The following is a 16,736-nucleotide window of genomic DNA, read 5'->3' as shown; positions in this document are numbered from 1 at the left end:
TCTAATGGTTTCTTAGAAATTTGTCTCAAATAAATGCTACAAATAAAATTCAAGAGACTTCTTTTTTTTTCTAATAGCGTCACCATAGCACCATATACTTCTGCTATAACTGAAATGCAGCACAGGTAATCCTCAACGTACAACCACAATTGAGCCCAAAATTTCTGTTACTGAGATATTTGTTAAGTAGGTTTTACCCCATTTTAAGACCTTTCTTGCCAGAGTTAAGTTAGTAACTTAACTGAGTTGTTAGTTAAGTGAATCTGTCCCCCCCCCCCCCATCCTCCCCCATTGACTTTGTTTCTCAGGTCGCAAAAGGTGATCAGGACACTGCAACTACCCCATAAGTCAGTTGCCAAGTGTTTGAATTCTGATTATGTGACCATGGGGATGCCATAACATTTGTGTGAAAAACAGTCATAAGTCAGATTTCAGTGCTGTTGGAATGGTCTTTAAATGAACTGTTTATGTCAAGGACTAGCTGGACAATTGGGTTCTAGCGCTTCTTCCTTGGATCTCATCATAGAACACAGCACAAAACGAGTAAAGAATATTAGACAAAATCATGGATGATAAATCTATTAATATTTGCTGTAAGCACAGTATATTAGCCTAAGAAGCAGTCTTTTCACTTCTAGGAATTATGGACGAGGTTATGTAATGGTTTTGATTGATTTCTCTGGGACTAGAGGGCTTGCCTTTATCCTGCAGATTTTTGTAGGTAATGATAAACAACTGGTCCATCTAACTTTTTCTTTGGGTGGGGGGCGTCTTTAGGTCAGTACCTACACAAGACTCTCAAGGTTGTTTTTTTTTTTTGCAAAGATTTCAAAGTAGTTTGCCCTTTCTTGCTTCCTTGCTGAGAGAAAATGACTGGCCTTAGATCACCCAGTTTTTAAAAAAACCCTTTTCCACGAATGAAACAGTGCCTTCTGGTGAATCCATAGCACATACCATTTAAAAGGTATATGATGAAGAAAAAAAAAAAAAGGGACTTTCCAGCTTTGTTATCTGACGTTTCATTTGCTGTATAGAACAGAATCTATTTCTGTGACATAAGCTGGAAACCACATAGAATTCTTTATTGGCCATGTGTGATTCTTCGCTGTGAATAGAAAATAGTACCAAGCAATCAATCAGAACAGAGCTGGAAGTGACCTTAGAGGTCTTCTAGTCCAACCCCCTGCTGAAGTAGGAGACCCAGATGGCTGTCCAGTCTTGTCTTAAAAGTCTCCAGAGATGAAGCAGCCACTTCTTTTTAAAAAACAAGTTTTATTCATTTTTCCAAAACAACATAAAAAAGAGCTCTTTTCAGTGTACAACATAATTCCGAGTCGCCACTTTTACTGCGAATATGACAGTGATTATACAGTATATTCATTTTTACATTCAACATTGTCTTGTCCATTTTTAACTTAATTCTATTATTACTTATCCATTTCAACTTTTACATAAGAAAATCCATTTCAACTTTTACATAAGAAAACACTGTTCCTGTTAAGTGATATTACTTTCATTCTATACATCTTCTCAATTCATTTCAATTTATTTCAAATATATCTCTTAAACATTAACATTTCTTTTAAGTGTGGCCTTTTCCAAAGTACTCTTTTCTCATTTTACCTCACAACTTTTACATAAGAAAAATTATTTAATCAAATTAATCCTATTCATTAATATTACTTTCATTCTAAACATCTGTTTATTTCAATTTATTTCAAGCGTATTTCTTAAGCATTAACGTTTTTAAGCCTAGCCTTTTCCAAAGTACTCTTTTCTCATTTAAATCACTAATAGTTCCCATACCTTCATACTTATTCCCTTTTCATTCTTTTATCTTGTCAAATTTGCAATTCCATCGCATATTCTTTTCATAAAGTCTAAATTAATACAACCCTTTTCACATAAAACAAAACATAAATTTCCCCTCCCCTTTTACTAGTTTGGGGGTGTCACCTCAGTGGTTTAAATATGCCTTAATTCCCTCATCTGTAATTCCCAATTAAACATCTATTATAGTTATAGTAATAATCATTCCCTAGAAAAATAAACTACTTTACACTGTACTTTTCAGTCAGATTCCCCAATGTATTTTCTTCCTTTACTTCCATAAAATTTTATTTGTATAAAAAATAGAAGAGAAAAAAACAATTAATCCATTTTGCTATTCCTGGTCACTGATATTAATCTCATTTTTAAACCTCCTCACGATTCATTTCAATAATTTCAATATATACAATAGACATTAACCTTTCTTGTAACAATAAAAATAAGTACATTCATCTTCTAAAAAGATATCAGTGCCCCTCCCTCCTCTCAATAGACATATTCTATAATTTATAATTGCAAAGTACATTATTATTATCCCTCATATCAATGCAGAATCCCCTTTCTTAATTCATTAACCATTATCCCTATTCTAGGTAAAGAAAATTTTTCCTTTATTTTACAATTCCCATATTTCTTTCTTTCTTGTTCCTGTTCATTACCTCTTCCCTTTAGTTTTTCCAAGTCTTTTCTCCCTCTGATTTATATCCCTCTCTCTATATGTATTTTCCTTGCTGTTTCTTTCTGTCTTTCCGATTTTTACAAGTATTCCCCATTTTAGTTACTTTTTTGAATCTCCCATTTTAACCCCCCTTCTTTTTCTTCTTCTTTGTGGTGTTGTGTTGTCTATTTAAGATGGCTTCTTCTTGAACTAACTCCTCCATCTCTGAGGTTTCTTCTTCATATTCTTCAATCGCCATTTCCATAGCTTTTAACTCAGAGGCAAGTGATTCACCTCTTGCATGTAGCAGTTCTTCCAAATTTTTAAGTTCCATTTTTAGATCCCAGAGATATCATTGTTGCACACTCTTATATCTTATAGTCATTAAAATCCACAAATCAGCTTTTCTTTTTTCTGCTTCTAACTTTCTATATTGACAACTATTCCAGAACTGGGTTTATAGCAAAATTACCAATCAGTCCAACTATCCATATTTTTTCTTTTATTCTAATTCAATTTTCACTTTTTAGGGTACTTGTTACATTGTTTCAATATTTCCTTTTCAGTGTATTAAATCAGATTCATAGAGAAATAGGAACTTTCCCTTTTTCAGCTTAAATTTTTGTCCACCAGATGGCACTCTCCGTTATACAATGTTCTCACCTTTCCCACGTTTTATTGTTCAGGGCTTTCCAAACCTTGGTATTCCAAACCAATCAAATCTTCAATTTAAATATTTCTCCCTTCTTTTTGAAAGCTCCTAAGTCCAGCTTTAAATTGTGCCTGTTTGTTGCCAATGTATTTTAATTCAATTTGTTTGGGTATCTTGTTCCGGCTTCTTCCTATCCCAGTTCAAAGCCCCACTCAGCTGTCAAAAATATTTTCACTTTTTTTCCTTTCCCTTTATAAATCCGCCACTTTCTTATTTTCATTAAAATTCTTAAAATATCCATCATGGGGTACCTTTTAATTAATTGTTGCGCCAAGTTGTCCCAGTTCTTATGTTGTCCACCTCCTTCTTCTCTCCTGCATGAATCTTAGTCCAGCTAAGTCCTCCTCTTCAGGGTGGCCATTTTAGACCACCACTTGGTCATCTTCAGGGGGAAAAATTGCCGAGCCCAGGGAGGGGAAATGCGGCTCCCCGCAACCTGGCTGGTGGCTTCCCCTTACTCCGCCACCCCTCCGAGGCAACTTCAGCCCCTAATCACAATGATTGGGGCTCTCCAACAAGAGAGCACAGACCGAAGCTGAGGACAGTCGCAGTCCCCGGTCCATCAACGAGGAGGGTTTAACCCGGAAGTCAAAGCAGCCACTTCTGAAGGCACTGGTTAACTGTCCTGTTAGGAAGTTTCTCCTTAATTCCAGATTCCTTCTCTCCTTGATTAGTTTCCAATGTCCTGCCCTCTGGTGTTTTGGGAAATATGTTGACCCTGTCCTTTGTGGCAGCCTCTCAAATACTGGAATACTGCTATCATGTCCCCTAGTCCTTTTGTCTAGACTAGCCAAACCCAAATCCTGCAACTGTTCTTCCTGTTTTAGTCTCCAGGCCTTTAATCATCCGTTACTCTTCTTTGCACTTTTTCCAAAGTCTCAACATCTTTTTTGCAATGTGGTGATCAAAACTGGATGCAGTATACCAGGTGTGGACTTAAGGTTTTAGTGGTATTAATACTTCCATGTGATTTTGATTTTATGCCTCAGTTTATACAAAATTGTATTAGCTTCTTTGGTTGCTGCTGCACATTGCTAGTTCATATTTAAGTGATCTTCCAGGACTCCAAGGCCCTCCCCCCCCCCCAAGTTACTGTTTTTGAGCCAGGTTTTGCCTGTACTTGTACCTTTTTCCTTCCTAAGTGTAAAAACTTTGCTTTTCTCCACATTAAATTTCATTTTGTTGGATAGGGCCCATTGTTCAAGTCTGACAAGATCTTTTTGAATCCTGAGCCTATCATCTGGGATGTTTGCTATTCCTCCCAGCTTAGTGTCTTCTGCAAATTTGATGACTTCCCCTCCCCTCCAACATTTTTGAAGATATTGAAGAGTACTGTACCCCACTGCTTACTTCCCTCCATGTAAACATAGTAACATTAAGAACTACTTGTCAAGTACGGTCTGTTAAGCCAGTTACAAATCCATCTGGTGGTAATGGTATTAAACTCAAGGAGATCTCACATATTCCAGTTATAAAAGCAGATATATCAATTAAAATATCTTAAAATAAATTCTTTAGCAAGCCAATTCTGAGCCTAAAAAAATTCAGACAAACCCTCCACATAATTGAAGTCATATGCAATTTCCTCCTGGTAAATCCACAGGCCACTTAAGTCAATCTCTGGTTTGAACTAAGATCTTCTTCAAATCTGTACCAAAGGGAATCTTGTGTTTAGCATATACCTCAATATAGAACCTCAGACAGGAGTGTACTTTTTTTTTTGTTAAAACCTATATTGTGACTAAGACAATAGAAATGGTTTGTCCAACAGTCAACTTAAATAGTTTTGGGAATAGCTCAGAAAAATGATATATGCAGTATACACCTAGAGTCACAATTCAAAAGATCTACAGAAGTCAGTATCATGAAGTTAAATAGGAACTTTTATTATGCAATTTTAAGTTTTTAGGAAGGAAGAGAGAGAATAGCAAGAAAAAATAATGGCTGTTCTGAATGTTAGCATTATTTTGACTGGCAAGAATTTTAGAATAAATGAAAAAACACTTGAACCTAAAAGTAACAAAGCATAAACCTTAATACTGAAATATAAATTGAATGTGTAACAGCCTCTTTAATCAAAATCAATGAAGACTGTCCAAAATCCTCAATTACAAAGATATCCCAATAAATACAGTCTCTTAAAAAATATAACATAGTTCATTACTGAATTTTCCCAGTATAAATTTATCCCTGATAATTAGAGATAACAAAGTAGGTAACATTTTCGGTAACAGTAGCCAGTGGTCTTGAGATGAAGGATGAAGAATGTATTGGGACAGATTTTCCCCATTAATTCACCTTTTCCTTGATGAACTATTTGCTACTTTAGGCTAAACAAATAATGGATCTCATCATTTAAAGAAGTTTTAAGCTGTTTAAAGTTTTGCATAATTGCTCTATTTACTCTATGTTACAAGAGAATCAAAATCTGGAAGAGTCCCTGAGATATTAAATTTGTGTAGAACAGTTAGAAAAATAGCTGTTATCAGACAAGTACGATTGTATCTTCATAGTGTTACAGATTATAAAGGATTCCACTATCATTTTATGAAGAAGACAAGCAAAGCAACTGAAGTTAAATTTGGAACATTTGAAATACCAAGGAAAATTATGTGTCCTACGCATTAAGTATATATTACCCTTGAATTCTAACTTTCAGAATGAAACAAACACAAATGGTATCGCATATTATTTGCCTATTACAAATGCTCTACTTTAAATCAAGCAATTATTAGGAATTAAAAAAACTGAATAATCATTTCTGAACATAAATTGTCAATTAATTGAATATACAATACAGAATCTTATTAATCATATACAAACTGCAAGCAGCAGAAAGTCTTTTTAACTGCCTCCTTTGCCTTCCAAATCCCTTTTCTTCTTATAAAATATAATTTCTTTTGCAGATTCATTAAAATATATGTATTATGCAATCAAGTTGTTAATTCAAACACATGAAACATCTGAAAACCTAACAAAATGGATTGAAAACTCCGTACCTGTCTCAATGAAGACACATTAAACTATGTTTAGAATCAGTCCACATCTTATAGTTATAGAAGAAATTATTTGATATAATCTATCTGTAGTCTGGCATGCTATTTTTTTTGCTCAGTGTAGCTTGAAGATGTACCTGCAAATAGTTTTCCAACAGCTTAAAATAAAGGAAACATCCAGTTTGCAGAGATTGACATGGAGTGCACAATGCTCTAGAATTGTAAGTCCCAGCTATTAACAGCTACTAAGTTAAACTGTTATAGCAACTATTCCCCAATAATGAAAACAAATCTGGATTATTTTCACAATTATAATCTTCTTTATAAAGAATTTCATAATGGTTTATATTTTTTTCAACCAGTTTCAAGGGCATCTGAAATGACAAATCTCTGGCTTCAAAAGGGCAGGAATGTCTGAGCAATCAAAGAATTGTGCACATCAGAATGGGCAGGGCCTTGATTGCCTAGTTTATCCTGCCTTTTAAAGCTGTGATCCTTGTTGAACAGGCTCCTGTCCAATTTCAGGAAATGTCACAATATCTCTAAGGAGTTGCCCATGAAATATATGCAAGAAGATTCACTCACAAATAATTGTATTCCTTATCACTTAGAATTAAATAAGTTTTACTACTATTAATTTTCTATTAGTTCATATTAGAAAATAAATTCTAGTCAAGATTTCTTTTTCAGAGAAACAATGTTCTTCTGTAGTTTTGATGGATATTTATTAAAGTGCATCATATTATTCGCCAACATAACTTAAATCTCTGTTATTGTCTTTTCAAAACAGAAGTCAGAACAGGGATCTTATCCTATTAAGGGATCATCATCATCTTCCTGAAGCTGAAGTCTTGAAAATGGACGTAGAGGAGGAGTTCTGTTCTTGGTGATTATTATAAGGCACATCAGAGTAGTTAATATCATAAAGACACCAATAACTATTCCAATTGCTTCAGGAACATTTATGCACCATTGGTCAACTAACAAACACTTAGAATTGCTCAAAGTGCCATTATTAGGCTGGGATTTCAATCCTAAAATATGGCACATCATTGGATAAATATCAATAGTACGGATTGAATTCAGTCTGTAATTTTTGCGGAAGGCAGGTCCATGAGCTGCCAAAAATGGCTGCATACTTGGAAGAGTATCATCATAGCCATGGTCTCCTACTGAAAAATAAAGAAGCCAAGAATTGTTAATGCATTACAAAGATTTAGCTAAGTTATTTTACCTAGTAAATATAATCCTGCCATTACAGAATTATAGCTTAACTGTTTTTTTCAATAAACTATTGTTTTCTGCTTTGTTAAAAATCCAAGCAGATTATTTAAATTTGATATTTCAGTTCATTGAACTGTTAAAATTACATAATGTTCACCAAAAGTATTTCCAATAAAATCAATGTAATATTTAAGATTATGATAAATACATTAACTCCAAGGATGAAGAAAGTAGTTTAACATTATCTCCTATTAAAACAATCTGTTTGTCAAGCGAAGAGTTTCTGCTTTCTGTTATATAATGTATGAGAATACCCCTTGTTGTCTCTCATCTCCTGTTTCTAACCCCATAGAATAGTCCCATCACACAAATATGTTTCAGGATATTTTTACATGGCTCTCTAAGAATCTAATATTCTGTGGACATCCCAATGTGCTGGACTTTCCCCCCCTTTTCCTATTTTAGCAAATCTTGGGATTTCCTGATATGACAATATCAATCTCTTGTTTCTCAATGGCCTATTTTGACTGCGTAAGCATAGTAAAACATGTGAGTTTTCTGTTGATGCTTATGATATGTAATTCTTTTTTAGTTACGAAACTATGTAAAAAACTTTATATGTTAAATTCTAAATTTCATTAAAAAGGAATTCAAACCAATAATTAAGTTTTAAAAAAGGATAAACCTCTTTGTCTCCCTATTGGATTTTAAATGGTTCTCGTCTTACATCGCTAGCTAAGCTAATTGGCTATTTCTATAGTTTAGTTGAAGCCAATTGATGAAATATCTCCTTCCCAATAGTCACAATCAATATTCTGTGACTGCAGATATCTGTAACTTTCCCCCCATCAGAATTAAGTTTTCAGTCATGAAGGGGTGTAACTGAAGGATACTATGCTAAGAAAGTGTTGTCCAGATTCACCCCAAAATTTCCTGCTGTTAAATTTTGTATCTGTCTAACAGGAGTGTCTGTACATCGTTTCTCGTCACAATCCTTAGTTTATAAAGCTGGTGATTGTGCTCCAAATTCTAAATGAGATGCTACCTGATTTATAACTGCTTATCATTTTTCTGAAGGGATTTTTTTGGTCAAACATTCCTTTTTAAATGTTAATACCATTTCCAGCTTGACTACATGCAGCAGTTATGAAAAACAGATGGTTTTGTCCATCACTCCCATATCCAAGTATGCCCTCTGTATTTAGTTAGAAAAGGTGACTTTAGGACTTTATATTTTTGCAAATAGGGCAATCCAGTTTAATACTGTGCTGAATTTCTGAATACACAGAATTAAGAAAAATATATAAGAATCTAATCCTTGATGCTTTCAGATATTTTCAAAAGGTTTCTTATTCCAATTTCATTTTAAATTGTATTTTATTTCAAACTCATTTTAAATTGTTTTTATTGGGTTTTAGCAATAATTTGTGTTTGGAACCCTGCACTTTGGTATGGCCTAAACTCAAACTCAAAAGGTTTTAATTCTTCTATGCCCTAAATAACTTTACCCCCCCCCCCCAATCAAAAAGGGAATTATGTATTTTAATTAATGTTTAAAAAATAACTTACATCTGGGAAGAGACCCATTCTGTACAATTGTCCAGCCTTCATCTGCAACCAAAATTATTGGCTGAATGCGCTTATTGTGATGGTAATGATATCGCTCTGGAATTTCTTCTTTAAGATAAACCTTCATATTAGGGCTGCAGTTTTTCAATAAATCATAAACATGTGTCACATCTAAAAAACAAAGTATAAATAAGTTGGGTCATTTATTTGTCTATAAAATTTGTTACTGCAAATATAAAAAAACTGGATTCTATTTCTTAAGATCTCAAAGTTTAATGTGGATCTGATCTACTTCTATTTTAATATACTTACTTTCAGAAGTAAAAATATATTTCTTAAAGAGTCAAATCATTCTACATTTTAAGAATGCAACTAGGGGCAGTGTAAACCCCAAATATTCTGCACCTGAAATGCCGCATCCAAATATTTTATGCTCAGAGTAAAAGAATGAGTTTTGTCCCAAGCTCAAACATCTTAAAATTCTTAAACACTGTGGTGTTACATTGCTTTTCAGCATGGCCAACAGAACAGCAGAGCCAGTCCTATTTCTGCTCTTATTGGTGGAGGAGAAAGACAGATAGGACCAATACATCAGAATCAGATGCTGATTTGCTTGCATAAGGTATTTCTTGATGGGTTATCATATACTTATCATATATATATCATATACATATATAAGAGGAGCCTCTGTGGCGCAGTGGTTAGAGTGCAGTATTGCAAGCTACTTCTGCAGCCAGCTGCCTGCAATTTGGCAGATCGAATCTCACGAGGCTCAAGGTTGACTCAGCCTTCCATCCTTCGGAGGTGGGTAAAATGACGACCCAGATTGTAGGGGGCTTAGAGAGGGCTGCAAAGCACTATAAAGCGGTATATAAGTCTAAGTGCTATTGCTTATATACTTAAGACAGCATAAAGACTGTCTGCCTCCAAAGTAGATAAATTTTAGGCTTTAAAAAATGATTATGGATTGATATACAAGCGAGCAAATAAAGCTTTAGAAAAAAATTAAAGGTTTATGTTTTTAGAATGATGAATTTTTAAATTCAAAATACAAATGTTGAGTTTTAGTGCATTGCTCTATGTATGCTCTTGCTTCATGCCAAATACAAAGGCAATGTCACTCTGTATTATATATTGTTGCTGGCAAATAATCTCATTGTATTTTTGCATTTTTGAACGTACTAAAGAGAATTGTGCTACAGGTTTACTTTCTACTAGGCCTCTGTGGCTATTTGTAATAGACAGAACATATTTTTAAAAAAGTTAATCTACTTTCTGGCCTGTGAGAATTTTTAAAGTTTAAAAAATATCTCATCAGCATATTAATAAGTATGGTGGTAGTTAATATGGACTATCATCTCACCTTTTATCACCCTAGAATGAGATAGCAAGTGATTTGTTTCAATTGCTCTAGACCTCTATAATAACAGACTCAAATGTTTGATATTTGTTATATGTGTAACATATATTCAAATCATGATGAATTTGTACTGATGACGTTGTGAACTTTTTGAAGTTTGGCTGAGCTCAGGACAAAATAGCTTTTTTATTTCAAGGACTTTTCTATATGCATTAACAAATTTCAACTAAGATACTACTAATCAGCTTTGTTTATATATTGACCTTAACTAATATTACATGTAAAATTATTTCTCAGTTGAAAAAAAAAAACACTATAAAGGAAAGTTCCTTATGCAGTATTTTTCTGATCACAATCAGTAAATATTCAGCAGAGATATTGGAGACTTACTTATGAAATTACATTGAGAATAACATTGAGAATAATACTGTTAAAAGCACAACAGTAATAGACATTATTAAGAATATACTTACTATTTGGCAATATGGCAGCAACTGGGCTTCTGTCTATTAGCTTATAGCTGCTAGAATCAATGCAACGATCCAGTTTGATTAATCTCTCCGGGGAGCACTGTGCCATGCCATGATCACTTGTAATGATAACATTTATTTCCTCCCACAACTTTGAAACTTTAAGCTTCTCAACAAGAAGGCCAATATGGTTATCTACTTCGTGTAATACTTTAGCCATGTTCTTAGTATCTTCTGGTCCATACTTGTGTCCACTTGCATCTGGTTCTTCCCAATAAAGAGTAGCAAAAGTAACTAATGGATTAGAACTATTCAACCATTCAATAATCTTTTCTACACGTTCACTGAAGCTTACTGAATAATTGTATTTCATAAAAAAATGAGGAAGAGTATCATGAATTTTGACATCTGTGCCAGGCCACATTGCAGAAGCACTTGTTTTGTTCTCCTGCCATTCATTGCTTACCCAAATAGGAATTGCTTCATCCCACCAGAAAGAATCGGTATCATTAAACTGTGAAAATTTTTTCTGTGTATCGTTGTCAAACATTTCATTTGCTACAATACCATGGCTTTCTTCATACAAGCCTGTGACTATACTGTAGTGGTTTGGAAAAGTTTTTGTGATGAAAGCATTGGTAACATGCTCTACTAATACACCAGCCTTAATAAAATCCTGGAGATGTGGAAGTTCATATTTCTTCAAATAATCAGCCCTGAAGCCGTCAAAAGACACCAGAAGTAATCTTGGCACTGACTTGCTAACAGATTTACCATCGGAGTAAGAAATTATTCCATTAAAGAGTAATACTATTACTAAAAAAAGCATTCTGGATAAGATTTCAACATGCACAGGAAACAAAGGTACCTGAAAGGAGAAGAAAAAAATGAAATCCCAATTAATAATTTCAAGCCAAATAATTATTTTCATTCTAGCCAAGCAATGAATTCAATTTATACTCTACTTAGAAGAGTTGCTAATTATTATAACCATACAGTTCCACATATTTTTCAACCATGTTTTACATAGAGATTGGCAACCCAGCTGCCTTGGTTTCTACAAGACCAAATCTACAGTAGTATGAAATCATAGAAATCTAACAAAATTTCAGTCAATTCTAATATTCTTACGTGAGATTGCCTATGGAGGGTAGGAAAATCATACTATCAGTATTTCAAGAGCTCAACCCATTATTGTTAAGTAATACAGAATCTGATTTAAGTTCAGTAACAGTTAAAAATTAACAATTCAAAAGTTGAGATATGGGCCATTACTTTTTTACACCCATTTTTCTTTTATGTTAATCTGATCTGATTGCTATATATTCATCTCTCGCAAAGGCACTGACAATTAAGTCTCCATATTTTTTTAGGCATACAAAGTTGTTCTTTCTATAAGACTATTTTCAATCTATTCATTCCTCTTTTTGTCAATTTCAAATTAGAAATTATGCATAAAGTTCTGAACAACTACTACTTACATATGGCTAGAGTACAGAAATGTAACTTGATTTAACAGAAAAATTGGTGTGGTCATGTTACCCCACAGGATTGCTGCTGCAGGGAAAATAGGAGATAGGAATATTATGTATGCCACCTGGAGTTTTATAAAAATAAACGTTAATAAAGTGATTTTGTTTTAGCTTTCTTCATAAGTTAGGGTATTTCTACTTTTTAAAAGATTTAGTTTAAATATATCGCTGATATATTATTTATATAATATAGAAATTATATTTATACTGTATTACAGACATAATGCTGCTATCACATGCCAAAACAAACAGACACAAAGACAGTTTTTCCCCCCCTGTGCCATCACTTTCCTAATTACCACAGTACTGTTTTATGTCTAAGGATATTTACCCATGTAGTATTGTGTTACTATTATCCCTCTTATCTTTTCTACTACCTTTTCCTATTGGTATCTTATGAATATATTATTTTGTTGTTTTATGTATAGTGAGAGCTTATGCACTGGAGACAAATTCTTGTGTCCAACCACAGTTGGCCAATAAAGTATAGTATAATGTAGAGTAGTATAGTGCAGTGCAGTGTAGCATAGTATTCAACTCTAGTCTCGTCTTGTCTATAGTATCACTGAAACACAAATGGGACAAACTATAGGTAATCCTCAACTTATAACCAGTTGCTTAACCACTGTTCAAAGATACAGCACACTTTTAAAAAGCTACTTAAATATCTTCAAAATTATGACAATACTCTGCAATCAAATGATATGGTTTTGTAATGTAATGTAAAAAAGGGCATAAAATCAAGTCAGGTCACAATGGTAATCCACTTAATGACCACGACTTGCAATCATAATTCCAAGCCCAATTGCGGTTGTAAGTTGAAGACCTATATATCCTCACTTAATATACTGACATTAATACATATTCTTTCAAAAATGTTTGTATCCAAAGCAAAACCTGTAGTTTTTGATAGCATAAGAAATCCCTATCCCAAGCCAGCAAACACTTTCAAGAGGTATCTGCTCAATAAAGAAAATTAGATAGTGACTATAAAGCAGGGGTGTCAAGGCCTGCAGGCCGGATCTGGCCTGTGAAGTGCTTAAATCTGCTCCATGGGACCAGCCTGGAAATATCAAAGGACCGGCCCGTGGTACCTCTGGTGGCTAAAATGTACTGCGTGCAGCCCCCTACACTTCATGGCCTCCTGCAGCACTCTACCATCCAAAACTGGCCTGGAAATAGCCCAAAACCTGGCCTGGAAACAGGCCGTGTGGCCTGTTTTTGGCCAGCAGAGTGCTGCAGGAGGCATCTGCCCCACCCCCTCCTGCTCCCCATGGCACGTGGAAAACTACAATGCTGATCGACCCCTCGAAGAAATCCAGTTTGACACCCCTGTTGTAAAGCATGTAGTTGATCGACTGTATGCTAAATGGCATATACTAATATGGCAGTTTTGTTTAATTTTGTTTTGAATGAACAGTAGAATTCTTGAATTCATCCCACGTGTACTCTTGAAACTGAATTAAAGGCTGCCCTGAAGACCAGAAATGTGACAAATGGCTATTTGTAATGCCAGTGTATTTGTCTATTATATGCTATGAAATCAAATAATGATGTACCATGGGTCTTTGTTCTCTTAAGACTATTTGCTCATGCTCGAAAAGACTATTTGCTCATGCTTCTTATGGTCCTGCAAATCACAAAATGTAAAACACAGATGTCTAGCATATAGTCTGTGGATAATGTATAGCAAACTAATTTATTATTTACAGCTTGCAAAATCTATCACCATTTTTTACAAAACTGGAATATCAGCCACACACAGCAATTCTATCTGACTAGATGTAGGGCCTCTGAAAAGGCACTTTGATCAGAGCACTGGCAATCATAAGGGAAGGGCTTGTATGACACTGAAGGATCTTCACCCCGAAAAAGAAATGTAACTACCAAATGTTTAAAAGTGGGATGTAATTCTTGTTTACAAAACATTTAATAATTTCTATAAGAGTAACATTGTGTTTTAGATAAATTAGAATATGACATAAAAAATGCATGAGTATTATAACGCTGTATTTTTCCTAAATGTAAAGGAATTAAAACTTTAATCCACTGCAGGTAGTTTATGGAGTTAGGATAAGAATACAACCATAGTGGCGCAAAGGTTAGAATGCAGTACTGCAGGCTACTTCTGCTGCCTGCCGGTTGCCTGTAATTTGGCAGTTCAAATCTGACCAGGCTCAAGGTTGATGCAACCTTCCATCCTTTCAAGGTGGGTAAAATGAGGACCCAGACTGTTGGGGGCAATGTGCTGACTTTGTAAACCGCTTAGAGAGGACTGTAAAGCGGCACATGTCTAAGTGGTATTGCTATGATTTATAAAAGAATGGAAAAGGCAATTGCAGTAAAAACACTATACAGGAACATTTAAAAATAAACTGCTTCATTTTATAGGAATACTGTTTTCCTTCTTACTCTTACAATTTTTTTTTGCCTACACAAGTGTTTTTGCAGATGAGTCTGTCATCAGCACCTCTATAACTGTTTGGTTTGGTTCTGCAACCCAACAAGACAGACTTCAAAGAGTAATTAGGACTGCAGAAAAAATCATTACTACCAACCTGCCTTCCATCAAGGACCTGTATACTGCACAAGTCAAAAAGAGGGCTGTGAAAATATTTACAGACCCCTCACATCCCGGACATAAACTGTTTCAACTCCTACCCTCAAAACAACATTATAGAGCACTGCACACCAGAACTAGACACAAGGACAGTTTTTCCCCAATGCCATCACTCTGCTAAACAAATAATTCCCTCAACACTGTCCAACTATTTACAAAGTCAGCACTACTATTATTGTTAATCTTCTCATCACTCCTTATCATTCCTCCCCTCCCACTTGTGACTGTATGACTGTTTCCTAGTATGATTTGATTGTTTATTGTACCCTATGACTATCATTAAGTGTTGTACCTTATGATTCTTGATGAATGTATCTTTTCTTTTATGTACACCGAGAGCATTTGCACCAAGACAAATTCCTTGTGTGTCCAATCACACTTGGCCAATAAAGAATTCTAATTCTTCTACAGAAGTTTTACTCTTTCTAATTTACAATAATATATCAAGAATAAACTATTTTATACTTGGCTTACAATATATAATACACTGGGCTCCAAATTCCCAACATGAAAGTAAACCTATTTTCAACAAGTCGCCTTCATCTCAAGATAAACAAAATAATGCCCAAACTACAGGCGCAGTATCATCTTCATGTCGGATCAGCATCACTTACAAACCATGTTAGGAAGAGGCCCTGGGAAAAAAAAAGTCCTCTGCCATTTGGTCTCTGGCGTTTGCTGGAGCTCAGCACTGTAATGCCCACCAATTGCAGACATATGAAAATATGGACTCTCCCACTTCTTAACGGAACAAGTATTTCAGGTGTGTTCGATACCAAATCGTTTCAACTTGGACCCAACCTCAAAAAACTCCATTTTTTGACCAGTGCGTGCAGTGGCAACTCTCTCCTTTGCCCCATCTATAGCGATCCCTGCCAGGAAGGGAGTCTCCCCCGCGAATGGGGGAGGCAGGATGAGGTCACGGCCACTCCCCCAGATAACGAACCGCAGAAAAGAGGGGGACCTGAGCTCTTTGAAGCTCTCCTCTTACCAGAAAACAATACCCCACACCCACCCACGGGGCAAGAGGCAAATACTACCGCAAGGGAAGGAAGCGCCCCGCCGCTCCTCGTTCCTTCCTTACTCGTAATAAGAAGGTCAAACACTTTTCCAAACTCACGGTGAGGCGCGCACGCGCAGTTAAATACCCGCCGTGAACCAGCAAACAGCCGACGGGTTTTTGCCATAGTTACCTCGGACGGCGACGGAAAGAACGGGCCGCCCTTGGCTTAGTCTGAGGATTCTCTTCTACCGAGCTCTCTGATTGGTCACTTGGCGCCGTTTGAGTCGGAGAAGCAGGTGCACGGCGCCTCGGGCCTTGGCACTCGCGAAGGACGGAACTGCTGGCGGGGGAGGTGCTTGCAGAAAGAGGCGGGACAAACAATAAGGAAAAACTGTTGCGATCCCGCAAACCGGGATTGCGTAGTGGCGTTGTAGCGACGTCAGGAGTAGGGAAGGGAAATAAAAACGGGGTTCGGGGGGGAGGGGTGAAATTCCGGCTGAGTCCTCGGGCCAGTCCACTGTGTTACATTCCCCTCTCCCCCCATGGCCGAGAATGCTGTTTTTCCTTAACGGAACTGCCCCTGCGGTTATTAATATTTCAGCAAGTTTCCTTGTATCGTTTGGCTTCCTAAGGAATGGAACGCCGAGCTGAGATTGCTAGTGAAATTTTACATGTCACAATAAATGTAACTCTGCTCTGGATTTCAAGAGGTTTTTATCAACATATTGCCTTCCTGCTTGAGGAAAGAAAACTCCATTTGCA

General features: G+C 35.7%; 1 protein-coding gene across 5 annotated transcripts; it reads right to left on the bottom strand.

Annotated features, from left to right (window-relative positions):
- Positions 1–5,065: 5,065 nt before the first annotated feature.
- Positions 5,066–16,349, bottom strand: LOC113440986 (bis(5'-adenosyl)-triphosphatase ENPP4-like). 5 transcript variants are annotated; one of them, XM_087919407.1, is made up of 5 exons: positions 15,963–16,060; positions 12,301–12,376; positions 10,823–11,687; positions 8,990–9,160; positions 5,066–7,368 (listed from the first exon to the last, which is right to left on the bottom strand). In XM_087919407.1, exons 3-5 carry the CDS (start codon positions 11,646–11,648, stop codon positions 7,004–7,006), a joined length of 1,362 nt encoding a protein of 453 aa, XP_087775533.1. In that variant the 5' UTR covers positions 11,649–11,687; positions 12,301–12,376; positions 15,963–16,060; the 3' UTR covers positions 5,066–7,003. The 5 variants fall into 5 exon arrangements, with proteins under 5 accessions (XP_087775533.1, XP_026563511.1, XP_087775534.1 ...); XM_026707726.2 differs by lacking the exons at positions 12,301–12,376; positions 15,963–16,060 and adding an exon at positions 16,165–16,349; XM_087919408.1 differs by lacking the exons at positions 12,301–12,376; positions 15,963–16,060 and adding an exon at positions 16,092–16,207.
- Positions 16,350–16,736: the final 387 nt, after the last annotated feature.

The sequence above is a fragment of the Pseudonaja textilis genome, chromosome 1 (genome assembly GCF_049901715.1).
Source record: "Pseudonaja textilis isolate UNSWEBS1 chromosome 1, rPseTex1.2, whole genome shotgun sequence".
Classification (NCBI taxonomy): domain Eukaryota; kingdom Metazoa; phylum Chordata; class Lepidosauria; order Squamata; family Elapidae; genus Pseudonaja; species Pseudonaja textilis.
The sequence above is the reverse complement of the archived record's forward strand: the minus strand, read 5'-3'. Positions and strand labels throughout refer to the sequence as shown.

What these genes read in the sequence shown, in the direction of transcription:
- LOC113440986 (XM_026707724.2), bottom strand. Translation starts at nt 16,158, where the DNA reads ATGGCAAAAACCCGTCGGCTGTTTGCTGGTTCACGGCGGGTATTTAAC. An exon ending in TGCTGCCATATTGCCAAATA is followed by an intron (nt 9,161 to 10,822) that starts GTAAGTATATTC and finishes TTTGTTTTTTAG; the next exon opens with ATGTGACACATGTTTATGAT. An exon ending in GAATGGGTCTCTTCCCAGAT is followed by an intron (nt 7,369 to 8,989) that starts GTAAGTTATTTT and finishes TTTATTTTTCAG; the next exon opens with TAGGAGACCATGGCTATGAT.